General features: G+C 55.8%; 1 protein-coding gene across 1 annotated transcript in view; it reads right to left on the reverse strand.

Moving 5' to 3' along the window:
* Positions 1-26,115, reverse strand: part of ALDH1A2 (aldehyde dehydrogenase 1 family member A2) — a 46,769-nt gene that overhangs the window by 15,583 nt on the left and 5,071 nt on the right. Inside the window, exons 2-5 of the mRNA XM_088148232.1 lie at positions 22,359-25,365; positions 4,315-4,419; positions 3,436-3,576; positions 1,198-1,327 (exon numbers count right to left, since the gene is read on the reverse strand). Of these exons, the coding sequence (XP_088004358.1) occupies positions 1,198-1,327; positions 3,436-3,576; positions 4,315-4,419; positions 22,359-22,475 (493 nt within the window). The 5' untranslated portion in view covers positions 22,476-25,365. The remainder of the gene's footprint in view (positions 1-1,197; positions 1,328-3,435; positions 3,577-4,314; positions 4,420-22,358; positions 25,366-26,115) is intronic.

The raw sequence follows: 26,115 nt of genomic DNA on the forward strand, positions 1-26,115 counted from the left end.
CCGCTGGTGCCCGCTCCCTCCATGCCTTGCAGAAGCAGCCAGGGACTGGTTGGAGCACTGGGAATACCAAGGGCTCCCTGCCAAGGGGGGAGGCCTTACCTCTCAGCCAGGCAGGGGGAAACCCTGTGAACACAGCCCAGAAAAGCCCACCTCAGCTGTGGGCACTGGGGCACCCGGGGACTTACCTGAAGGGCCCCTGGGTTTTTGGCTTTCATCAGCCCGTTTGCCTGACCAGCTTCACCAGGGTGGAACACGCCCCCCCCCCTCTATCTTAGGGGCTGCTTCCTTGCCTGAGAATGGGGGCCCGGATGGTGAACTGAACGCCAGCTTGGGGTCAGACTGGGCCCGACCTGCAGGTTGCTCCTCCTCTCTCGTGCAGGGACTTCCAAAGCTTTGGGGGCACCTTTTTCTCACACTCAAGATTTGCAGTTTGACAGACAATTTAATAGACTTCCCTTGTGCGGAAGGGGTTACGGAGAGGGCGGAGATTAAAGCCGGGCGTCTTCTCCATACCTTGCCTGCCCACCTGATGTGCACTATAAAATGGGTGTTTGTGAGGCCGAGTAACAATGTTTGACAAAAATAGGCCACTTTGCCCAAACATTGATCTTTCTGGAGCTGGGAATTGCCCTTCTGGGTGGAAACCGAGCAGGCCATGCTGAAAGTTTTACTGTTTCCATAAAACCTTTGAAACTCCACGGCAATTAAAAGAACCCTGCTCTGACCTGGTGCATAAAAGCATCGGACCCGCTTGTGGGTCTCATCTGGTTGCCTCTTCAGCAGACCCGCCTGCCGTCTCAGGGAAGGGTGAGGGTGGCTGGAGGGACGAACCAGGGTGCCAAACGTGGCCTGGCGGAGGGAGCCAGGACAGCAAGTCCTGCCCCAAGGTCTTCCTCCCCAACCTGTGGCCCACCTAGCAGAGGACTGCCCACGTCCTCTCACGGAGAGCAAGTTTCATGACCAAGTGGGGCTTGGTCTTGGAATGGCAAAAGTGCTAACGGTCCACCCAGCTCTGAATTTAAGGAAAAATGGACCTCCATGTTCCGAGGCAGTGCCCCGCATGGGAGGAAAAGAGCAAGGACCGTTTGTGCCACATTGCCTCAGAACGTGGCAGCTCCACGCAGGTTGCTGAAGACAGGTGCCCAGTCGCCTTTGAGGAAGAACAAATGCATGGCAGATTCAGGGCAGAGAACTTACCCACCGGGATGGTCAGCCCATGAATCTTGTCTGCCCAACCGGCAAAGTACCGCAAGGTCTTGATGACGCCATGAAGGTCAACGTAGAAAGCCTGGAGGAATGGCTTCCCACTGTTCAGCGACTCCATGGTCTGGAAGGCCAACAGGAAACGCATGAGGAGTCCACAGCAAGAATCAGCGCTTCGTTATCAGCTTGGTAATAGAAATAGCCGTGAGGAGTTTCAGGCGGGGACTGACTACTCCTGGAGCCTGGTGCAACAGACTGAGCCGGCAAAGCTGTGGCCAAGCCAGAATGCACTCATGCGTCTAGTCCACGTGAAGAGAGATGGCGCAGAGCTTCCCCGGATGGCCGATCCATGTACCAGCAGAATGCCCCCCAGCGGCCTAACGAAGGCACAATTTAGGTCAAGATCCACCTGGACTTCGGTAGGACACTGATGTGATTCAAGCAGAGCGCCTCCCTCGCAAGCCTGAAGCCCTGAGACACTGCTGGGGTGCTCAGGATATGCCACCGTGGCCCTGCGTCAGGCACTCCTGCCAGTCCTGTCCTTTCGCAGGGCACCTCAAAGCCATTCCTGCCAGCTCTTCTCCAGCACGTCCCCCTGAAAGGAGGGGAGACCCACAGAAGCACCACCAGTCTCCCAGGAGCGGCGATGCTGCCCTGAGATGCCATCCACCCCTCCCTCTGTGACTGCTCTCCCCAGATCTTCAGACCGCCTTTTCGGCCCCAGCACGGGGCAAAATGGCACTGCCTTCCTGCCCCTTCTCAATGCTGAATCAGGGCTCAGAAAGAGGGGCTGGAAGTGTCCCTCCAGGGAGAGCTGAAGTGGGCCCCTCTGGCAGCCAAGATATCTTCTGTGCCCCGCACCGAGGAGGGTGCTCTTCCCCACAGAGGCTCAAAACCAGCCGCAGGCCCTTGTTTAAGGGGATATTCCCCTGCTCCTCTTAAGGAGCCCCATAAAATGTTTGCGGCGATCACTTAAATCACTTTTAAGAGGCACCATTATCTGCCCATGATGGTTGCCGGCAGAGGAAATGCATCCGTGGAAGCCGCTGGGCGAGAGCCATAAATCCAGTTGATGCACAGAAGGGCAGTCGCTCCATTTCCCCCTGCAAGCGGGGCGGGCAGCCTTGTATGTGGCGGACCCCGTTCAACAAAGGTTTGGCTCAGGAACCACAAATCCAGCCACCGGCAGACGGCCGACTTGATTTGCTGAGCCCTTCCCTTCTCCCTGTGGTGATTTTACAGCGTACGCTGGTGGTAAGATGATTTAAGTGTTGACAAAGCTGGAATTAAGATGTTTGCTGGCTTAGTTCAAAGCACTTGACATGTGGAAAATAACATTAGGAACGCCACCGTGTCGGAGCTAACCACGTGCTCCACCACAGTGTGCCTGAACCGTGCAGCTCCGTGTCTGTTTGGCACGCTGGACGGGAAGTAAAACCCAGATCTGCTCAGGTCTGAACATTATTGCTTTAGTGCAATTGTCAGCAGCTTCTGCTGCTCAGCCTGGATCTTCCCTCGGAGCCCAAAATCTCCTGCGGGCAGTCCCGTAGGTGCTCCCCCGAGAAGCCGTGGGCGAATCTGCCCAAGCAGACCGGGGACACCCGGCGGTGCTTAAAAGTAGGGGTGGCTGCAGGTTGAACTCCTGGCACGCACTCCACCCTCAGAGCTGCATCCCCAAAGAGCAAAATGTTCCACACCCCGGTCCTACAGAGCCCGCCTGAAGACGGTGCAAAAACTTTGGGTGGGCCAGGGTGCAGCAGCCCTAGTCGGGGTCTCCTCCGGAGGCTTAAGAAAGTCAGGATGGTGGCCACAACCATGGGATCAAAGACCCTCAACATCCACTAAGCGGTAACGTTAATTGTTTAAAAACCCTGGATGATTAAAAAAAGATATTCATCCAACGTGCGGGGAGCAGGGCAAGCACAGGTTGTGAGTGAAAAGAAAAGATGCCTCTTCTAAAATTATGCTCCAGGCCCCTACCTGGACACAGTCCGCACCAAAAGGACGGCTTTAGTGTGTTCTCCTCGCGTGTAAATGGTTAGGTCGACTGAACTGACTCCAAGTCCATGAATGCTCTGGCAAGTAATCGTGGCCCTGGTTCGTTCTCTACCGGCGATGGCTCAGACAGAAGGGTTTTTTTCAAAAGCCAGTGTCGCTTCCTTGGGACAGGGCTTAGCCATTTGGGGATGTTCCTGCCCACCCCACCCCGGTCTGGTCCCCCGCCCAACTCACAGCAAGAAGGCCCCGGTCTCTCTCCACCAGGTCAGCCAGTTTTTCCAAGAGGCGTCCTCGCTCGGAGGCGTCCTTCCTCCGCCACACCGAGCCCAGGGAGAAGGCCAGCCGAGCGGCCCTCACCGCCTTGTCCGTGTCGGCCTGCAAAAGGGGAAGCCCGGGTGGGTCAGGGACACTTGGGAGGAGAGAGGCGTCCCTCCTCGGGGAAAGCAAGGCGTTGTCAGAGGGAAGGGAGAACCGATGCTCGGGTGGCATCCGTCCCCGGAAAACCCGCCGCGGAGGCAGGCGAGCTGAGGAGGGCCATCCCGCCCAGAGCAGCCTTCTCCAGCCCAGGCCCCTGGGAGGGTGGCCGGGAGAAAGGGATCCGGCCTGGCCGGCCCGTGGCAGCGGGGGCTGCTTGCCAGCAGCACTCCAGGGACCCTGGTCTTTCCCATCCCATCCAGAGAGACTGCGCTTGGCACAGAGCGGTGGCCCTGCCCTGGGTGCTGGGCTGCCCCGAGCCTCCTGAGCTGGCCTGGCACAGGAGCACATGGCCCTTTGGAAGCCAGGAGCCAGGCTGCCTGCTGGGCTTGGGGGTGGCTCAGCTCTTCTTCTGAAGCTGGCGGGGCTGCTGGGGTGCTATGGCCCCTCTGTGCTTCAGTTGGTACCCAGAGCCTCCGCCTGAAAGCAGCCCCCTGCCACTTCTACGGCCCTGGGGGGGCGGGGAGACCCGGGGACCAGCCCTGCCTTGAGCATGGAGCTCGCTGGGCAATCTGCTTTGTGGCCAGCCGTTTTTCTCTCAGGCTGCCCTACCTCATAGGACTGTTGTGGGAAGATGATGAGGGGGGACCACCATGTTGGCCACCTGCAGCTCAGAGCAAGGGCAGGCTAGATATTTACCTTGTCGGCTTCTTGCACCTCACAGATCTGCTCTCCCGTTGCAGGATTGAATACGGGGAACGTTTTTCCACTCTCCGAGTTTTGCCACTCATTGTTGATAAAAATCTGAAATGGGAAGAAAAGAATGGGTGTTTTTGTTGCCGTTTACTTTTACTTTTCCTTCGCTGTGGGGGGTGCTGGCCAATGTCCTCCTGCCCCCCCAAAGACTCCTTTCGCCGCCGAGCCTCTTCTTCCCAAACCTGCAATCTCCATCATCCCCAGTCCACATTACTTTCCCCCAGGGATCATGGGAGCTCGAGTTCCACTTGCACGAAGGTCACCAGTTGGGAAAGGCTCCCAAGGCTGATTTCCAAGATTTGTGGGTTCCCTTCCGTGAGCCAGACAGAGGTTGGCACTGAGGGTGGCTTTCTGTGCTGCTGCGCTGGGTCCTTCTTTGCAACTGCCAGAGAGACCCCATCGCCATCGCGTGGCCTTAGTGGAGCTGCGAGCGCCTCCGCTTTGGGCAGAACCAGGGCCCATCTGCCCTCCGAACCCCCAAGGGGGGTCCCCCCTTTTCTTGGGCCTGGTCAATAGAAAACGGCCACAGAGGAGGGGGATTTGTGCCCCTGAAAACCCCTCCCAGGAAAGGCAAGAGAAAACCCAGGGAGCCAAGGGGGGCCTGGCAGGAGCTGAAGTGTTCCAAAGAGCGACCTGCGAGCAAGCAGGCTGAGACCCAACAGGGCGGCCGAGCAGGGCAGCGATGCCTCTCCGGGTTCTGGGCCTCAGCTGTGGAAACGGTTGGGAAGATCTCAGAGCGCCGGGAAGGAGGCTGGAGGAATTGCTACTGTTAATGGTTAACATTCACTCCTTCCTGTCCCACGTTCTATAAACAAAGCACAGGCTTCGCCAGATCATTTCTGTAAACGGAGTGCCTTCAAATTGGCAGTAAAATGGGAATATTTACTCTCTCCTCCATATAAAGTACGTCGTCCAATCTCTTGGAAAGGTTTCAAGTCCTGAAATCCAGCAGCTGGCGGCTTTACAAGCCCGACCTCATGCTGAAATAACTCACTTTTGGGGAGTTTTAGGCGTTGGTGCCAGGTAGTGCCATTCCACGAGCCCCCTCCCCACCAAGACACGGATTCTTCAGCGATAAATTAGGCTGTGCCAGCACTTTTTAAGAACTTGTCCGATTCCAGGGGACATTGATTAAACGTTGAGAGCTGTACATTTGATCTGACTTTCATTAGGGCCAGTTCGTAAAAATGCCACCGGCTCGGACAAGCGATGACACATTGTGCGAACAAGGGATCCCTGCAAAGCCTCAAATGGGGTTTTCATTCCACTCGTTTGTTTTGTCCTTATTTATTGCGACCATTGTAGTGGGCAACTTTAAATCAAGGAAGCTATTTGACAGCAAATGTTGCTATCAGTGAATTATATATAGCTCATCCCCAAGACCAGATGAAGAAAGGGATAACCCCAGGGAAAAGAGGGCCCCTTTGTAAATCATGCAAAGATTGGCAACGCCCAGAGTGGGCATTGTTCCTTCTCAACTGGGAAAGCTCTCCGGCCGGTACGATTGCCCTGGAATCAATGTTAATTAAGGCTGGCTGCAACCATAAATCAGCCATGGGATTTTTACAACTTAATTCAGCCTTAAGCGAGAGTGTGTGTGTGTGAATATATGGTAACTGATTAACCAGGTTTCCCAAGAGTTGCTAGGTCATGTGTTTTGATTTGAACCCAGAGTTACGGTTCTTGGGGTGTGAAAACAAGGGGAGGGGGCGGATCTGGTGTTAGCCATGGGCATTGTGATCTAATGCGGTCCGAGCACCGACTCTGCGGGGGCAGGCTCTGGGGGGCAGCGGGTGGCATGGTGGGGACGGGAGCCAGCAAAAGCCTCCACCTGGGTGGGAAAGCCTCGTGGAGGCCTGGAAGGCAGGAGGGCCTGCAGACAACCCTCCTTGCTAGCCCAACCAGCTCTCGTCCAAGGAGGGGGCAGCCCAAAGGACTTTTCACGCCACCCACGCCCTGGCATCTGCAAGGTCTCTCTCTCAGCTCAGCAGCCCCGGGGAGGCAAAGAAGGGCTTCCCACCACGTGGCCCCTTTCTTCCCCTCCCAAGAGCCGGATGGCAACTGAAATGGGCTTGGAGGGGGCTCTGCTCTGATTGCTCCCTCTCCCTGGCTGGGCCACGCGGGCATCCTCTTCCCTGCACCAAGTACGGGGAACGAGCCAGCTTGCCCCGTCTCAGTGGAAGCGGAAGGAAAGAGAAGAAGAGGACGACCAGCAGCAAGGGGGAGGGACTCAGTTACGTCCGCGATGGGGGCACCGTTGGAGGACCTGAAAGACCAGGTTAGGGACAGACTGTCGTGGAGAAAATCTGTGTGGTCGACAACTTGATGGCATATCGTCATCGTCATCATCATCATCAAGATCATCATCACTTCCTCCGTGGCAAGCCCTGCTCGATAATCCTCGGCCCTCCGCTCGGGTTTGCCCTAAACCCCACAGGCACAAAAAACCTGGTCTAGTAGCCCCCACCGTGCACAGCGTGGGGGCAAAAGCTCTTGGGGCCCCAGCTCTACCCTGCTTGGGCTCTGCCTGGCCCCCTGCCCCTTAGCTACGCTAACCCGCTGGGCAAATGCCACTTTCCGAGCAGCACTGAGAAAAGGTGCCCATCACCCTTCTCTTAGCTGCATGTCAATGGACCTGCGGCCAGATTGAAGGGTAGAGAAATTTTCAGGAACCCACATGGAATAATTTCAAATCCAAAAACATCTTCCAGATGGGGGTGTCTTTTTCACAGGTACTGTTTGGCAAGCCGGTAAACAACGTGCACTTTGCTATGGCCGGCTCTTTACTGAATGCAACCTGGAGAGACCGCCCACATTCCTCTGGTGCTCACCTGGAAGACAACCGTTTTCTTTTAAATGGAAAGCTTTAGCCCCAAGGTTAAAGTTGTCCTCTGCCTTGGCAGCAAATCAGCCGGGCTGGCAAGCTGGGGAGCTCCCCGTTTCCTTTCCTGAAAGATGCTCATGTGCTGTGTGTGGGTCAGATCCCGCTTTGTGCTGCTCGTGATGACGTCAGCAAGCTTCTTCTCAGACCGGCCGCCCCACATACCAGCAGGAACAGTGGCCCGTGGTCAGCGGCAAAGACCAAACGCGCTTCCCCAGCCCGTGGAGATGGAATTCTTTTCCCTTGGTTTTAATAAACCAGGTTCTTGTACTTTTTGCAATTCCAGAATGTACTTTTTCCCCTTCAGTGCAGGAAAGGGATTTTAACATCCACATAATAGCAGGTTCCCATAGGGGAGAAGCAGGTTTTTGGATGAATCAGAATTTCCTAGCTGCATTGATTTAGTAGCTGGTTATAGTTTCAATTCCATCAAAGTGATTCCTTTTTCATATGATGCTTGACCCTCCGAGAGCTTTCAAGGCCAAACCTGTAAAACTGGAGGGAGGGGGGGACAAATGCCAGAGACACTTCTAGAGGAATCACAGCTGTTTGGCCCCAAGCGTCCATCCCATGGCTGAAGAGCTGAGTACATAATGGTACTTTTTTGGGACAATTTTGAAAGCACGCAAAAAATGCAGCAGCTTCCATTTCCCTTGGTAAGTGTTTCATAATCCTGCTGACGCTGGGCCAGCACCTGTGCCTGTGGACACGCTCTAGCCTTCGTGTTCTCACTCTGGGCAAAGGCTTCATGAAGTCTGGTGCTAAAAGAGTCCTCGCTGTCCGGAAGGCCAGTCCTTGATGCTCCTGAGCTTCTGAGAATTCATCTGCTTTTGACCTGGTAGCTGCCCGGATCCAACACAAAAGTACCATTTCCTGGCAGAAAAGACATGACTTTTCTGGGGATCAGCTAAACATCTACAGCTGCAGAAGACTTCTTCCGTGTGAAGATGTGACATCCCTGTTCCCAGCCGTCCTCCACCTTCTCTTGTGGAGATTAGGACCTCCCTGGTCTTCGCACTGCGCTTGCGGCATGGAGAGGCGGTGGCGGGACAGGAACCCTTGCCTGAAATTACTTGGCCCTTCAGGGGACCGGACGTCCCAGCACACTCTGTGGGCAAGACCAGTTCTCTTCGGGGCTGTGGCCTCTCCGTCCGAAGGAAGAGAATCATGGGGACATTTTGGCCAGTGGCATAAGAGGCCATTGACGCCACATTGGTCCGTCTGTTCTGACTGGAAGTGGCTCTCTGGGCACCCAGATGGAGCAAGAGGCCTTCGCCCTCTTCTGCCAGCAAGTCCTTGAGAATGGGGGGACTGAGCCCAACGCTTTGGCTGCGTGTTTGCATATTATGCTCAGTGTAACCATTAGTCTTTCGGTTACCCAACTGGGGGGGGGGGGGGGCTCACATGAGACACCGAATCGTAAATTAAGCACATAAACTAGTTTGGTGCCAGACAGTATAGCTGGCAAGCCTGTGGTTCCAACGTGGTCCTTTCTGCCTACAAAAATGGGCCCTTGTGGTAAGCACAAATGCCACAGGAGAGGTGTCATAACTGTAGAGATGGCCCGTGGCCTGAAGAAACGGAGGCCCCTCTGGGCAGAGACCCAGGGCTGCAGAAGCAGGCAGAGAGAGGACTCCTGCTTCTTTGGAGAAGGGGAGCCTGGACAGCCCTAGAGAACTGGAGGGAGACATGAGAGCGAGTGAGAGGGGCATTGCCCTCCGGCCCGCCCAACCCCACAGCTGGATAAGTGCAGACGGAAGGAGCGGCTCTCTGCGCACAACACCCATTCATAACTGCCGCTTCTGTGAGGCAAGAAGGAACCGGGGGGTTCGCTCCCTCAAAAGACGGAGCCGACCGTTGCCGATCCTGGGTCTCAGTTCGAGTCCTGGGACCCGAAGGCTGCTTGCAGGGAGCAGCTTTACACAAACCGGCCCCTGCTGGGAGAGTTTCCTGGTGGATCAGGCCCCTTTTCAGTAACCCAGGGTTGAATTATGCCTCTCTGTGTTATTTTAGGTGAAGAGAGTAATTCTAGCCTTCCTGTTAACAATCAGCTTCTGAAAATGCTGTTCTTTACCAGCGAACACATCGTTTTAAGGAGGACACGATCTCTCTCAATATTTATCTCTTAAAAAGCAAAACAAAGAAAGGCCATGGGAAAAAGACGGGGGGAAGCCTGCAATTCCGCTCGGCTTGGAAGCCTTCTTCTCAGCGCAGATGAGAAACGGCTGGAATGCCAGCTCCGTCCCTCCTTCCCGGCCCCCTTTGGCCTGATCGTTCTCCTTGCATGATAAATCACTGGCAAAGCTTCCACCTTGGCCCGTTTGATCTCGGCTCAGCAAGACTCAGTTCTGATGTGAAGAACTCCAGATCTGTTAGGTCAGAGACAAGGAGCAGAGCCCCGTGACCTGTGAAGGGCTGCCCCGGGCTGGGCCGAGCGAACAGCCAGGCGGCCTTCAAGGGCTCAGCGCAGCCCGTGCCCCTGCCAGCTCGCCTCTTTCATGCCTCTCCAAGCCGAGTCTATCTGGGGGGCTTTACGCCCCGGCCGGACAGAGGAATTCGCTGGCCCAAGTGACCTTTCCAGCACCTTGCCAAAGGCTCCTCGAGGCTTCTGCCAGCGCTCTGATTGAGGGTTGCAAAAGCTGAGCTTGCACATATGGCTTCAGTTAGCCCCCACCCCCACCCAAGATGCACCCAGATTTTTCTTATGGGCGAAGGCATCTTCTTGGAATTCGCGCCTTCATGGACAGAAGGACTACTGCACAGCTGGCAGAGCTGGGCCCAAGTGGCGGAGCCCCAGAAGCGCTAAACCGGGTCTGCCGTTGGCGGCCGGCTCCGAAAGAGGGCAGCTTTGGACCCGTCCAGACTGGAGTACCCGCTATTCAGCGGCCCGGTGCCTCGGCTCCTGCCACCCGCCCTCCGATCCGTTTGGTGAAAGGGACGGAGCAACTCCTGGGAGACACGCGGCGTGGAGGGTCTCTTCCGCCCCGCCCAGGATGTCCAGGAATCCTTCCCTTCTCGTTCGAATGATCTGCAGGATGTCCTCTTCCCCAAATTTAGGCCAATGTGAGGGGTTTAGGGCCCACGGACCAACCCTCCAGATGCCTGCAGGGCATTCGCAGAAGTGACTGGTACGCCAAAGCCAAGGGTGCACATTTAGCCCCCCAGACCCTCACCTCTCCAGCGGATGCCACACGGTGACGGCCGAGCACGGCCCTCTCAAAGGAGGAGGCAGGGTCCACCTGTGGGCCCGGAGCCCCTTTTCGAACTGTGCAAACAGGAACACGCGGCCCAGTCCCAAAACACCACCAAAAGGGGTGCCTTTCAAGCAAACGGTTACAGTTTGTGTTCTGCAATAGAAGCCTGTGTGAAAAAACGGACTCCTATTTATCTGCAAACTCTAAGGGATGGACGGCCCTCAGCGGGTAAATAAAAAGTGGGGAGGAAGAGGAGCTCAGTGTCTGGATATTTTTGTTTTAAAAAACACCATTCAGAAAAAAGAGAGGTTCTCCTCAACAGAATACCTTCTATCTGCAAAAACTGAGCAGCCCTCTCATCAAAAAGATTTACCTTGTTCTCCTTGCAGAAATCGGGTTTCCTCGTCCTGGCACAGTCAAGTTAAAGAGCCACAGGCTATGCGTTAATTGGCATGTGGAAGCAAGGACAGGAAGGGGCGGGGAGGTGGCACAAAGAGGGCTGCTGGGACACCCCTTGCCCACGGGCTTTTGCTGTTTCTCACACCGTGCCTTTCGGTCCTTTGGCTTCCTGTTCCTTGCTCCTTTTCTTGCATAATCTTGCTTACCCTAAAAGGGAATTATGGGATGCGTCTGGTGCGTCTGACCTACGAGCGGTGTCTGGTCATCTATGCCCTTCGCCAGCTGGAAGGTGGGCAGATTGACACAGAGGCAGTGGTCCCCTTGGAAATTCTCCTCCCCGAGCCCCACTGAAATGAGCAGAGCTTGCTGTCGAGGTGTGGGCACGGTTTCACCAGCGCTGAAGGTGTTGGCTGAATGGGAAGCAACGAAGGCCTTTCTGGGTCAGCAGAACCAGAGCGTCGGCCTGTTAAGGCATTCTGGATACCTCTCTGCAGCGGCACACGGAAGAGACGGGCAAGGGCAAAGCAGGCCTAGTCACTGAGCCCCAATCCTGGCCACGGAAAACTACCAGAACCTCCTTCCAGGGGAGAGCAAGACTGTCCACGCCCCCCAGCACAGAAGACAAAGCCCAGCGCAAGCAGCAAAGGACGGGCGTGAGGCCGTCGGGCCCTGGAAAAGCAGGGACTAACCTCTTATTCTCGTGACGCTAAGAGTACGGAGGCAACCTGCCTGGCATTAAGGACCCGAAGGATGCCCGCTGCGCTTCAGGGTGCGACCAAAACCTGGCTCTGCGGGAGCAGAGCTAGGCTGCAGCTGATGAGCTGTTAGCAGTTTGAAAGTGAGGGTCCCCCAGTTCGAGCCTGACCCAGAAAAGGGGCCCTAGCCCAACCTCGCGTTGCCCAGAGCACAGGCAAGCAGAGGCTTGGAGCGCCATGTCCTTCAGACGGGCCCTCCAGGAGGACGGCCTCGTCTGTGCCGCTCCCTCACCGGCACCGGCCGAGGGTCGCCTTGGGTTTCGCCCCTCGGTGGCCAGAACCAGAAGCCCCTCCCCAGCCCTTTCCTTCCCCGAGAGAATGGGGGAGGCGAGCCCAGGCCAGGCCAGGCCAGGCCAGGCCAGGCTGTGGGCCGTTCCACTGCATCTGGCCCCGTTCTCCTCCGCAGCTGCCTGCCCTAGTTTCCTCGTGAAAACGCCTGGCCCGGCTGGTCGGCCCAAGATCGCGCTGCAGCCAGCCTCCGCAACGAGGGGGCGTCTCGGGGGCCCGCAGCTGCACAGCAGGAGCAAGGAAGAGGAACAGCCGCTTGGCTCCTCTCCCGGCTGGCTCCTTCCCCAGGACGCCGCGCGGGAGGCTCAGCACTGGCGGCAGGCTCAGAGAGGGGCAGCGAGGAGACTCCAGGCCAGGCGGAGGCTCCCGGTCCCGAAAGGAGATGCCTCCCCTCGTTCGCGGCAGAGGCCACGGGCTCGCTCCCTCCTCCCCCCCCCGGCGTCCAGGAAGCCACGGGCACTGTGCACAAGCCCAGTGGCACCCCTGCGCCTCGGGACCAAAGGCCGTTGAGGCTGGATGCAGACCGCCCCCCAAGTCCTTGCATGGCCCATTCTGCTTTAGCTTAGCACGCCACAGGGACCCAGCTGCTGTGGTTTCCAAAACAGGGTTTATGGCTGCACCTAGGCCAATTCTGGCTTATTCAACAAACCATAGTTTCATGAGGCATGGCACAGCCAGCTGGGATTAATACTGTTGATTAATACTGCCCTTTCCTCCATGGGGGTACCTAATCCCATTGTAAAGACGTTAATTCCCAACGTGGCGCCCCATGTCGCTAATTCAGCCATTAAGACGGGGACAGCGGTGCCCCCCATCCTCTCCTGCCCAGCAACCTGCCCTGGAAGGTGTTCACTTGATTCCGCTGGGGGCTCAGGCAGCTGGCAGCATTTCACAAGCAGAGACAGACTGTAAAAAGCTAAAAGTGATCTGACATCCATCTAGCAGTCAACGGCCTTCTCCTGCATTCCTCCTGCACCTGCTCGCCTGGAAAAGTTGCCCAGGTTGGTGGCCTTCAGAGACAGCAGAGCAGACAATGGAGGAAGACGCACCGGATGCTGTGTTAACCTGAGCCAGACTGTTTGTCTTGCAGCGGGAAGTGGGACGCACGGATCACGCATATTGGATCGATAAATTCCACCACATTTTTCAGCCATTTGCGCTGTGTTTCTTAATGGGAAGCTGTTTCATTTTGATGTCCCCCTCCACTTTGCATAGATCTTTGCTGCTTAGTTATTTATTGAATGTATGTCTCGCCACAATTTCACGACTCTCAGCAGTGTGCAAGATATGAAAAAGAAAAATGAAAACCTACATCGTAAGATTGAATTATAAGAAAATAAAAACTAAAATAGAAAAAATAAATTAACAACCACACGCACAGGAACACTAAAGATAAAAAGTAAAGTCACTGGAACGCTGTCTGGAAACGCTCCGTCTTTAAGGACCTCCGGGAAGCCTTCAAGGAGGGGATTCGCTTGATCTCCCCAGGAGACGGTTCCGCCGCCCCGGTGCCTTGTGGGCTCCCCTCCCCTCCCCTCCCCTCCCCTCCCCTCCCAGAAGTGTGGGATGGCTGGGTTCTCTACGCCTGTCTTCTCCAGCCGGTCTTGTGCAAAGGACCTCTGGAGGAGCTGTCAATCCCACAGTCAAGCAGAAATAAGACAGTTGTTTGGAAGACAACACCAGAATACACCAAATTCGTGATCTCTCTGGAAGCCTCAGAAGGTTGAACATAAAAGTGGCCATTAACATCCATGGGCAAAGTGGGAGGGCGGGAGACAGATGTTCTCCGATGCCGACACAAAAGGCAACCCAAGGCTAAGGGCATCAGTTGGCCCCAAGGCCTGGCTGGGCTCTCTGCTGCCAGGGAGCCGTCACTCCCCCAGTCCTTCCTGCAAGGAGGCCGCGTGTGTCGCCCCACCCCAGGGCTTTGGAAGGCTGGCACCATTGAGAGTCCCCCAAATCTGCCAACTGGAGGGCGCCAGCTTGGAGACGGGCTGCCCTGGCCTTTTCCATTTTGATGGCCATGTTCAGAACCATTTCCCCCTCCAGAATTCAGCTTCAGGCTGCAGACGATATCCCAAGTGCTTCCAGGTCTGAGGCTCACCATCCCCCTTTGCCATTCTGCAAAGGAATTGCACATTTCCTATTTTCTCCTCGCCCCTTTCCAGACCCTTCTCAAAGCGGTTGAGGCTTTCGTTGTGATCCTTTCAGCCTTTGCTTCAAAAAGAAAAGAAGTAAGTGCAAATGCCTATTAAACCAACAAGAGAAGCTCGAACACATAAATTGGAGCGATCTGGATTATTTCACAGGAAGAAAAAAAAGGGAAGAGACATCTCCCCAAACCCAGCGGATGGAGAAAATGCGGTGGTGTCCCACTACTCCCAGCTATAAACTATGTAGGGAGGACGGGGGGGGGGGGAAATTCCACTGTTTCCGTCAGCGCAACTGGCTGCCTTGGGAGCTCTGCCACGCGTAGGAGTCTCCGGTAGTAAAACACGGGCCCTCTTGGCAGCGGGTGGGGGGCTTGGAAGCTGGGCCAGCCAGGTGGGAGCCTCCTGCTGCAAAGCGGCGGCCGGCCGGTGGATCTGCCCCCTGCACACATTTGGTCCTGTCATGACGGCAGGGAAATCTGCTGCGTCCGGGGCGTGCCAGCAGGCGGACCCGGCCCGCTTGTCCTTGCTGCTGGCTCTTTCCCCTGCCCCCTCCAGCTCTCCCTCTTACCCGCTCAGTCCTCGTGAGTTATTCCCCGCCATTTCCACCTGGTGTTTTTCAATGCTTCCCCACTCCCTTTCTTCACAGACACAGTGGCCGCTGCACAGGCTACGCAGGTATCTTGCACACCCAGGCAGACACCGTCCCTTTTCCTTTAAAGAGCAGTCACAGAATTTCAAGTTGCACCACAGATTTAGCACCTCTATCTGATTGCTCGTGATGCTGCTGAGTGGGGCAAGAATGAAATAAGTTGTCCTTCGAAAAGAGAAACAGGCAGGCCTTTAATAACAGCACTGACCCAGCCAATGTGCACAGATTCACACGGGAGGAACGCGCTGCGAGCAGCTCTGGCTCAAACCTTATCTTGGCGCACCCCTTCTCCTCCGGAGAATCAGGGAAGAAAGAGCAAAGCTCATTCACAGGTCGGTCCGGAGACGAGCCCTTCCGCTCAGAAGGTGAGAGGCGGGGGCGGCAAGGCATGGAGAGAACCGCAGAGCCCAAAGCTTGGCATTGTGATATTCCACCGTTCCGTGGGGGGGGAGGGAAGCGCTACATGCAAGCCTTACAAGTGTCTGGACCCTCCCAAGCGCAGTTCAGCGAATGTCCAGAGAGGGGAAAGGGGCAATGAAGACCATTGGTGGCATTCAGGTGCCCGGCGGGTGAATCTCTCCCTGCATGTGAGGTCCTCCTGGTCGAGTGGGTCATCTCAAAGGAGAAAGGAGAACAAAGGAGTAAAGGAAGTTGCGTGGGTGCCCTGTGAAATTGCAGCCACGAACAGTGCACGTGGCACATTGAGAGCTGATGCTCTCATTCTCACAGTCTTCTCTGAAGCGCCGGGAGCCCCTCTACGTCTGCCCAGAGAGCGGAGGCAGAGGAGGAGGACACCACCGACAGAAGCGGGGGCAGGAAGGGGTCTCGCTTGCTGGCCTCCCAAGACAGAAGCCCATAAAGAGCAAAATCTGCTTTTTAGTTATCATTTGCTTTTTTGTGGCGCGGCTCTTTATTATTTGCTCGATACACTGTCAATTAACAGACAGCCCGAGCCGAGAAAGGAATTTGTCAAAGGCGGACAATTCCAGCAATCATGGTTTGTGCTTCAGAGAATGGCAACACGTTAAAATTTCAGCCTCCTCCTGGCAGGTTGCGTGGAATACAGCCAGCCTAACTTACTGCTCCCTGGGGTGCCGTGCGACAATCCGGGAGCGTGGATTTAATTTAAAAAGGAAGCAAAATTTGAAACTCCCTGCATGAAGTTCGGAAATTGGAGTCCGTAGAACCAGCACGAAAGCAGGAGCCCTCTCCAGCCCCCCCCAAGCATCTCCGCAGCCAAACCTAAGAAGCTAGCTGGAGACGACGTGAGGTGGGGGGGCGCGGTCCCCAGGATGCCCCCAACCACCCTTAGAACAAAGGCAGGATACCCGCCACTCACTTTGGCGCTGAGCCAGGACAAACTGAGCTGAAACTGGCCCTCCCAGCTGACGGCCCCCCAGCTGCTTGCGGGGCTGGCTGGGAGGCTGGGGAGGATGGTCTGCCTGCACAAGCATCACAGTCCTTTGCTCCAGGGAAACAGAAAGTGGCAGGTGAGCCTCTCCCTGGCAGGGGAGACTCCCAGAGCTGTGCGGGGAGAGATTTCCCCTCCTGGCATCTGCTGGGCAAGTAGCCCAGCTAGGAGTGCAACGCCCGTCGCTTCTGCTCTCGGCCTGGCCAGCTTGGAGGTGTTTGGGCTGCCTGTGGGGTGTTGTGGCTGCCGGATCCTGCAGGGAGTGGGTTGGTCTGGATGGCCTCCCAGGGCCCTTCCAACTCCAGGCGGTCATTGGGGAAAGGCCGTGGGTCACGATTCGCTGCCTGGGTGAGCTGCTGAGGGGGAAGGAGGGCCAGTGAAGCTCTCGCGCCTTTTAATCACGGCATTTGAATATTTCAGTTTAGGCCCAAGGACCGTTCATCACATTGTTTACCTATTTGTTTATTTGCATTTATTACAGCCGCCCAACCCCAATGGATGGTTTACAAAACCAGAAAAATCCATAAAAACGGATAAAACCTGAAACCCAAACTAAAACAATCTGAAACTATCCAGACAAACCAAAACAGGCCCCCAAACCCAACGACAGATTCACCCTGGCCTGGGCCAAAGCCAGGTTTTAAGACTAGGGGTCTGCCGCTCCGGCCCCTCGCCATAGGTCTGCAAACATGGGCTTACAGCGTGCCATCATCCTCAGCCACTGCAGCCAAGCGGCGCCAGCAGGAGTGTCTGTGGGGCGTGGTCAAAAAAGTCAAGATGGTGGCTGTGACTGGAACTTCCACCACGCTGTTGTGGCCGCCACCCCGGCTCTTTTGAGCACGCCCTGCAAACAGCCCTGTGCGCCTTGCGGACGTTGCTGCTCTGCCCCCTTCTGAAGTGGGGGGGCTAGGGCCCAGAAGTGCCCCCCACGTCTGCCTGCTGCAAACCACACGCTCCTTTGACCACCGGCTTGTGCTTATACTTCGCAGCAGACCCTCAGAAAGTGATTAACTGGGGTTTACATAGCTGGGGGGGCTTGCTTTCGTGAGCCTCCTCGCCCACTAATCTTGGTGCTTCTCCTTCCTGTGCAAAGAGCGACGGGAACATCAACAGGGCTGTCTCGCCGTTCATAACACACTTTGTCTTCCGATACGGAGCTGTTTATCCAAGCCTGTCCCAGGAGCCACGCTGGGGGGGGGGGGCGCACAGACACTTCTGCTAAGGAGAGCTGGGCTGACTCCCCAGCTCCACCGGGGGGGGGGGCAACCACGTGTCCTGCCTCCCCACCACAGCTGGACAGAATGGATATACTTTGAGGATTTCTCCAGAACAGATGTGTTGAGCTCCCCCCCCGCCTTACAATTTAGAAACAGGTTTGTAAACATGGCTAAGGAAGCTACTCAGCCTAGGCAGGATTCTCTTTTTCAAGCACTTCCTATTCATTTCTCCCAAACTGGGTCTTTCCAAAGCCTGCTTTCCGTCCTGCCGGCCTTCCTCCCCCCGGAAGTCCACAAGCAGCAGCCTCTTCCCAAAGCCCCTCCGCGGCGGCTTGGCTCAGACCACCGGGGTACCACGAGCCCTTCCGGATCAGTCCGCTTCCCAATTAAGGGTCCAATATTTAAAGAACCAGGGTCATCTTCACGACAAGCCCAGCTTTGGGGAAATTTTGATTTGAAAAGTGGCCCCAAGGGTGGGCAATTGAATGAGGCAGGCTTCCAGTCAAGGTGGAATTCAAAGGAAGCCAGAAAATCTATCAGAGGGGCAGCCCAGGAACACCCCCTCCTCTCCCAAGGACCGGGCCATGTGGATCGAGCAGCTGCGTGGACCACCTTGCCCTTGATGGGCCCGCCCCAAAAGAGCCGCTGGCAGACCCAAGCAGTGAGAGATGCAGGGCACCAAAAGAGCAAAATCTAAGGCCAAACAGGCCGCGGTGGGTGGGGAGGGGGGCACAGGGCAACTCCAGAAAGAGCCACAGCTCAGGCAGGAATGTTTTACGATGCCACGGAGACTGCTGTGGCTCAATGCTTGAGGCCCCACGACTCCTGTGCATCTGTTGGCCATTCGCTGGAGTCCTGGGCCTTGAAGAGGGCATTTCCTCAAAATAATTTACACCTCCCAATTTATGCTTTCTGCAAACAAGCACATACATATCCTGAAGCACACTTCCAGGGAAGCAGAGCCAACTGAAATCCTTGGAATTCATTTGCAAATAGATGTGTCCAGATGCAACTGCTCCCCCCAGCAATACCCAAGGAGCACCAGAACGAAACAGGGTCCAAGGTCTCAAGGAAAGGGGGAGTGCACAATCCGTGCCCCCAGTCTCAAACGGCTGCCTTTCTCCATTGGATTGACCCTCAGCTAATTTGCCTGTACCAGGTACGGTATGGCCAGACCCCAGAAGGAAAACGCACAGCTGCAAGTGGCCGTGGCGAGAAACGTGGCGCTCTCTCCACTTCGGCAACAGCCAACATTCTCCAAGCGAAGCCGTCCAACCCCCGACGCGTTCAAGATTTATGGGTCACTGAGGATTGCTTTCTTTCAATGTACACTTTAACATGCTGGATTTATTTAATGCAGACCTCTCGGCAATGTAAACAGTTTGTAGATCTAGCAAAATATTTCCTGAATCTTCTCCCCACCCCCCACCCCATAGTGCGAGCGTGTTGTGGACAAATGGAGAAGCAAATGCTGTCGCTTCTACAGCCAAGCTGGGGGACCAGTCGTGAGCATCCAAGGAGGAACCCGGGCATCTCCTCTGCCCGTGGAAGAGGATGTCTGCCAGCAAGCAGGCACCCAATTCAAGGAGAGGCCACGGAGCGCCAGTAGGGAGGGATGGGTAAGCCCTGTGACCTGGGGCAGAGAAGGACCTGAAGGACTTGGAGTCTATTCTTTTTGGAAACTCCACAGACAGGAGTAGTAGGCCTCACAATGCCGGCTGGGTTGCGGGAGGCTCAAGGAGAGGCACCTCTTTCCTTGGGCCACCTCTTACCTTAGGCCCCTTGTCGATGTGGCTTTGCCGTGCTGGGCGGATGTTGTGTAGGAGCTGCGGCACAGCAGCGCCTGGGACAATGGCTTCAATGCCCCAGGGAAGGCTCAGGTGAGCTCCCTCCCTCTCCCTAAGGGTTGTCTCGCACAGGACCTGCTGGAAAGGTGTGGGGCAGCAGAGGGGTCTGCTGGATTGGCCCAGGAGCCCACCCCATCCAGCTCCCTACTGATGCTCACAGTCTGGCATGGGAACGTAGCCCATCCTCTCCAGCCTGGTGGGGCCCCCCTCTCTACCACCCATCCTTCCAGTGGTCCATCGCGCTCCCCGAGGCTGGAAGAACTGTGAGGAGCACAAAGGTCTTGCACCGATTCCCTGCCTTCTTCTACCAACGGTGAACAAGCAGCAACCGAAACACACACACACCCCGCCCAGAGTGAGGTGCGGGTGCACGCTGGGAAGCTTTTGAGATGCCAGCGATAGAAGCAACTCCCTTCCCAGCTACGCTTCCGAACATGATTGTTTAGAAAAGTTGTCACTTCAGACAGAAAAGTGAGCCCACTGCCTGAAGGAAGCCAGTCTGTTCTTTTCTGTCTCACTGTTTTTCTTTCCAAAAAGTGAGAAAGGAGATCCTGGGCCTGGATAAAAGTCTGGCCAGAGAGCCAGGACTCCCAGTTCAAGGCTCCAATTAGCTATAAATCACTTCTCATGCTTGCCCAGAGAGCAGAAGCTAAGAGAAAGGAGGGTCCGGCGGGAGAGATGCAGGGACCCCAAGAAAAACACGTGGGGGGGGCGTTGAAGCAAGGAATAGATCATTTTATTTGTCCTTTCTCACTTTTAACTATCGTTTTGTAAATGCCGTCTCAAATTCTCCCTGGAAACGTTTGTGGAAGTTTGGAAGAAAAGGATTCCCCTTACCATCACCAAACGTGGAATTCTACCGAGCCAAACAAGGGGGAATCCGAGAGAGTCTGACGCCTCCGCAGCCCTCGCTAAGGAAGGAACTCAATGCACACCTGCCGGCTGAATGCACGAGGTACACCTGGCCGTGCTCTCCCCCCCCCCCCGGGTTTGCTCTTCCTTCCTCTGCACCCCTCCTGGGCCACCGTTGTCCTGCTGGAGGATTTAGGACCAACTCAGTCCTACCTCGACCACCTCTACCGAGCCCCAAGAGTCCAGCGCCCCTTAAAGGAGACCCACGTTGCACTTCCAGGAGGCACTTTTGCCTCTTCTGGGCCTGTCCCGCAGCAGGCTTGGCCATCCGGCTCAGCACGGTCCTACTGTTGTGCCTGTGCCCCCCGCCCCCGCATGTGCTACGTTACAATTCCAGGCAGCCCCGTCTCTCACGACCGGCCAGCCGGGAGGACGCTAGGGGCTCAGCGCAGCCGCAGGTCGCCCGCCCGCCGGCCCCTGGAGCACAACTTGCCGAAGCTCTTCTTTCTCTGGCATGAGCCACGCAACCCGATCTTGAACGAGCCTAAAACCTAGGTCCTGAAGTGCAATGCCCGAAGGGGCAGAGCCATCCTCCAAGGAAAAAGGCAGAGGTTGGCACCACCTGGGCCTTGCAGCTGGCTTCCCTCACTGCCGCCTTCCTGCGGCCTCCCTGCCTAGATGCCAGGGCCAGCCCTCTCGGGGCAGGATCTGTTTTCCATGCCCCTCCGTAGACCTCCGTGTGAGAAAAAGGTGTCAGAAGAACGTGTGCCTGAAGAGATGCTTGAGGACACTCAATGGTCTGAGCTCCATCCGAGGAGTGAGTGATGAAAAAGGCAAGGGTGGCACTAGTGTGGCCCCCACCAGTTAACATGGTCCCACCAAGTTAAATAGAAAGAACTAAGCAAAGGCCCCTCAATGTCACAGAAATCCAAGGGAGGCCTCTTTGGGTGCTCCCTCCATGCCCCCATGCCCCATTTCCTCAGAAAGGAAGCCCCACTGATCTCCTTAGGACTTTCAAGCACGCTTTGGCAAAGTTCACTGCCAGCTACCATCCACCTGAATTTAAAGCTCTACTCTCTATCGAGGTCAACGAATCTCCCCTCTGGAAACTTGTCAGTGATTTACTTTAATGGTTGTTAGAAAATTACTGCAAGCAAACAGAAGGTTTTGTTTTTAAGATGAATGTGGGTAATTGATCTGAATGATCTGCAGGGTACAAAAAGGCTTGTGAATCTGGATATGGGTTAGCCTAGTTGTTCCTTAATTTTTTAAAAGAAATGGGAAATGAATAAATAAATGCAGAAATTCAATTTGAAAGTAAAAGGATATTTTCAGCAAATGGGAATAAAAATACCTGGTATCATAACCCTCCTATCTTTAGCGCTGTATCCCTCTTTAAAGAGTGAGCAACGTTGTTCAAGTCTGAACCATCCAATGTCCTTTGAAGCATTTCAAGATTAAAGTACGAAGAAGGTTTCAGCTTGAGCCATGATCTAATGGGAACATTTCTTGCAAAACTCCGCTGAGGTGAAATCACCATGAAACCTGTGCAAGGAATCTTTCCAGTGGATCATGCCCAACATAACTGAGTAATATAAACAGTGATTCACAGCCAGAAAATTGCAAACTTCAACTGGTCAATAGAACTTCAGTTTGGGATCATTGTCCGAACCTTTTAAAAACTACAAGTCTGCCTCAAGTGTAAATATATAAAACAAAGACTTGGACCCACAGGATAAGCCATTAACCGTATGAAGCCTTGGCCAGTGCTGAAAAACAAGAAAGAGTATTTCGCGGACAAAACAGTCTTTACATTATATTTCCTTAAGAAGGACCTCAGCAGAGGAGGACTTCTTCCAAATTTGCAGTGACTTGACTAGATCACATCTCCCACAGGAATTCTAAAGGAGAAACCACAGGAGATCTATTGACCAGTTTAAACAGAAAACAAAACGGAACATTTGCAGCTTTAGTTGGAGAGAACAAGGTTTGGACAATGATTTCCCCCAACGCTCATCTGGAACAACTGACATTTAGGAAGAGAAACTTTTTTCTTAGAGAAAAAGAAAAATCCGATGCAGCAAGACTGGGAGACTGAAGCCGCAAAATCCGTTTTTTGCAAGGGACCTACAAAAGGTGCAAATGGGTGTCTTGTGGTGTGGATCTCCCCCTCTGATGCAGTAATGCGATCAACTGCTTGTGCCTAGACCCCGAGGAAGCTCTGGGGGAACAGGGAGATGATACGGAGAGGAGAAGGTCTCTCGGAGTGGATTTTTCAGCATAAAAGGGGCTCCTGAGCATTCAAGCCTTTGCCAGGAAAGACGTAAGGAAGACAACTTACTTTGGTGTACTTGATTTCCAAGTTGAGAGTGGGAGAAGGCAGCAAGTGCAGAGATGCCATCAAAGCCGCCGGGTCAGCCTTCATCCCACCGGGCATCTCAATTTTGCTGGAAGTCATTGTCCCTCCTGCTTCTGCCTTTCCCGGTGCAGTTCGGTCCCCCAGTTCTCTGACTTGAAGGAGACGATGAGAGATAGACGAGAGATGAGAGAGAGAGAGAGAGATGATAGAGACAGACCGACTTTATCGGGTTTGTTCCCAGTCCCCCAAGACCAGTGCTGAAGAGTTGGCTGCTGTTCTCGGTGTCTAGGCAGGTGTTAAGGCAGCCTCTTCTTATAGGACACGGGGGCAGGGCCAAAGAGGCTGGACCGTCCTACCTAGAAGGACGAGAGAATGAAGACTCCCTGTTTACATAAGCCTCTCGGCCGCCCCCCTCGCCCAGGCTGGAGGGGGCTCCGAAGGCAACAGGTCTTCCTGGCTAAGAGTCAAGTCCAGCCAGCGTCTCTATCTCCTGGGCTCCCTCTGATCCCTGGTCGGGAGGCTGGGAACTATTTCCCCCCTCCTTACACAACTGACTCTTTCTCCCTCTCTCTCTCTCTCTCTCTCTCTCTCTCTCTCTCTCTCTCTCTCTCTCTCTCTCTTTCTGGAAGAGACTTAGCTGGGAATCCCCCTTCCCATTTGGCTGATAAGCAGGGAAGGGGGAGCAAAGAGGGTACAGGAGAGGCTGATGGTGGGTGGGAGGAGGAATCGGGGAAGCAGTTCCCTGGGACGATTAAAGGGGAATTAGCCCCTTGGTCTTAGATGCAGCCCGGTGGAAAGCAAGCCAAAGACTGGCGGTCTCTGAGAGGAAGGGGCTTCCTACAAGCAGCCCAGAAGGAATTTGGGGATCTAATTAAAAGCTTGCTGCCAAGGGAGGGAGGAAGAAAAGTGATCAATATGTCAGACCCTGAAAATCTCTCCCCTTCTCTCCGGGGTGTGCAACTGTGCTCTCAGGGCAGGCGGCGGCTGTGGAAAACCCTGGCGCAGGTGTTATACGATCCCCCACGGCCATCTCCACCAAGGGAGTGCTCGGACTCAGCCTCAGTTTCCTCCTCTGTACAATGGGAAGATCCCATGAGAACACACATGGGCTTGTGAGCAAAGAAAGCGGCAACCGTCAGCAGAGATGCTGGAAGCTCCCTCTGATCCTGAAGGCAGAAAGAGGGAGAAGCAGCCGGGTGACCTCACAGCTTCTGTCCTCTCGGTTGCACCCCAGAAAGGGGAAAAGACACCCTTGCCTGAGATTGCTGATCCTCCCTGCCCGCCCTCTCAGCTCCAGCCTGGTTTGGCTTGGCTGTGGGGCAGCCACAATCTCTCCCTTGATTTTCTGCGCTGGAGCACGGCCCAAGAAGGCCATTTGAGGGATTTTGCAGACGGAGGTGCGAAGGCACTAAGACAGCTTCCGTGGGTGGGGAAGAGACCCTCCAGGGAGCCCCGCAGAAAAAAAGGGGGCATTTTGGGCCTTACCAAGAAGCGCTTGGGCTCCCTTCTTGCCCCATCCTGCTGGCATCACCCTTCTTTCTGCCACCATTTGGCTGGTCCGGTTACCTGCTTTCTGTCCCAAAAAGAAACGGTTCCCACTCCAAAAGCAGGACCCCGCTCTCCGTGCAGTGATCTTCTGCCAGGGTGTGGCCTGCAGGCTGTTCCCCTTCTCTGAAGGGGGCCTGAGAAGTTTTGCACAGAAAGCTGTGGGGTGGCGTAGATGCCCAAGGCCTCCCAAGAGTCCGTGGGAGCGAGGCCGTTTGCCGAGGGCAGGATGTTCCCCTCCTGCCCCATGTGAGGTCCTGCTGCCTCCCCCAGAGAGAGAGAACAGCCCCCTCGAAGGAAATGGGCTTTCCTCTTCTTCTAGGGAAGGACAGCAAGGGAGGCACACTGGGGTTCTTCCCTTTATGAGAGAGTCCTGCCATCGGACGTACTTCTGAGGAGAATCTCTGGAACTGGGTTCAGCGAGCAAAGAAGACCTGCCCCCCACAAGGCAGGAGGGAATCTGCAGCCCTTTTGGCCCAGGAGGAGGGCGGCGGGGCAGCCCAGGACCGGGACGGCGAAGGGCAGGCCCTCCGGGTGCTGGCTTTGCCCACACTCCGCCCTGACCTTTGGCCATGCTGTCTGGGGCCCCCACACCAGGACAGCCCCTGAGGGGAAGGCCGGCTGGCAAATGACAGAGGGCCTGAGGGAGGCCGTCCGCGGGCTGGCTTGAAGGCAACTCGGCAGTCGGGGCAACTGAGAAGGGCAGAAGCGGCTGATGCCCAGAGAGAGAGGGGCAGCATCTTGGCAGTCATGGCAAAGGCCCAGGCAGCGCAGGGCCCCCCTGCCAGGATTGGGGGCTGAAGGGACCCTGCCTGGCTGGCCCCTCTTTCTGCAGGGAGTAAATCTCTCCCTCTTGCTTGGGGGGACGGCAGCTGCAAGGGAAGCGCATCTCCCTTCTTCCCCAAGTGTGGCCTTCTGGTTCTCATTGGCCTCTGCTTCAGGCTTCCTGCAGTTGCAGACGTGGAATGGCTCGTGTTGCCTTGCGAGTCGCCAACCGGCTTTCCTCTGCAGCCAGTTTCTCAGCTCCCTGCGTGGAAAGACCGAGAAACTGCACCTCCATGGGCCCCACCCCGTAGAAGCCTTGGCGGCCGTGGTGCCTGTGTGCCAGCTAGCAAAATGTCTTGGGCGCCCACGGGCTTGGGCCCATTGATGACTTGCCTGGCCCAGGTGGCAGCCGAGGCAGCGGCACTGCTGCCCAGCCCAGCCCTCCCCCAGCCTTGCCAGCAGCTCCACCCGCGGCATCTCCCGCGTACGTGCTGCCCTCTGCTGGGCACCGATGCAGGTGGCAGGCCAGCCGGCCTTTCTGTCCCAGCAGGGGACGCTGTGGATGGAAGTCCTTTGGGCTGCACGGCACTCTCCCCCTCGCTCAGCCGCTGGTCCCCTGGCCTCGGGGGAACGCGTTCCTCTGCAGGGCTGGTCTGCCTTCTCGCCATCGGGAGGGGACCTGGCGGAGGAACACGGGGACAAGGTTTGCAGAGAGAAGGCAGGTTGCCCCGCTAACTTTCACGATATAGGGACGGGTGCCGGGAGCGCCTGGTTGCTGGGAGGAGGCCGGAGGAGGCAGGCGCTTAAATGAGGCCAGGCCCCTTTAAAACATGATGACACAAACTCTTGGGCTGTGCCCTCTCCCGGCTAGAGGTCCTCCGGTGCATTGGGCAGCAGCGCCCCCAGTCCCCAGAAGTGGGAAGAGAGGAGCTTGGGGGTGGCATTGGTTCAGACTTATTCCACAAATGGGGCTAAAGGCCCATTGCTTTCTATCACATCTGCCTGGCTGTGACCAAGGGCAACCCACGCTCCCCGGGCTGCTTCCGAAGCTTGCAGCGGGACCAGCCCTCCCTCTGCTGCTCTGGGGCTTGTCTGCAGAGGCCTTGCCCGGCAGGTGTGGCTGTCCCTCTGGGTGCCCAGCAAGATGAGGGCGCCCCCCGGCCACAGAGAGCTCAGCCTCACCTCTTGCTTAGACCTTTCCTGCCTTCGCTAAGCCACCGCTTGGGGCCCAGGAGACGGGCAGAAGCTGGTCAGCGAAAGACCACCAGCCTCTACGCTGCCATGAAGGTTGCAGTTGGTGCTGCCAGCCTTTCTTGCTCCTGCCTAGCAGGCCGGACAGTCCCACCCTGCCCACCTTCTTGGGCCGCGGAAGGAAGGGAGGAGGGAGGGAGGGAGGGAGGGGAGTCATTCAGATGACTTTTGAGGGAGA

Source organism: Python bivittatus, unplaced genomic scaffold, assembly GCF_059951505.1.
Source record: "Python bivittatus isolate LINGU-HERP-01145 unplaced genomic scaffold, Pbiv_v1 ctg000530_np1212, whole genome shotgun sequence".
Lineage (NCBI taxonomy): Eukaryota > Metazoa > Chordata > Lepidosauria > Squamata > Pythonidae > Python > Python bivittatus.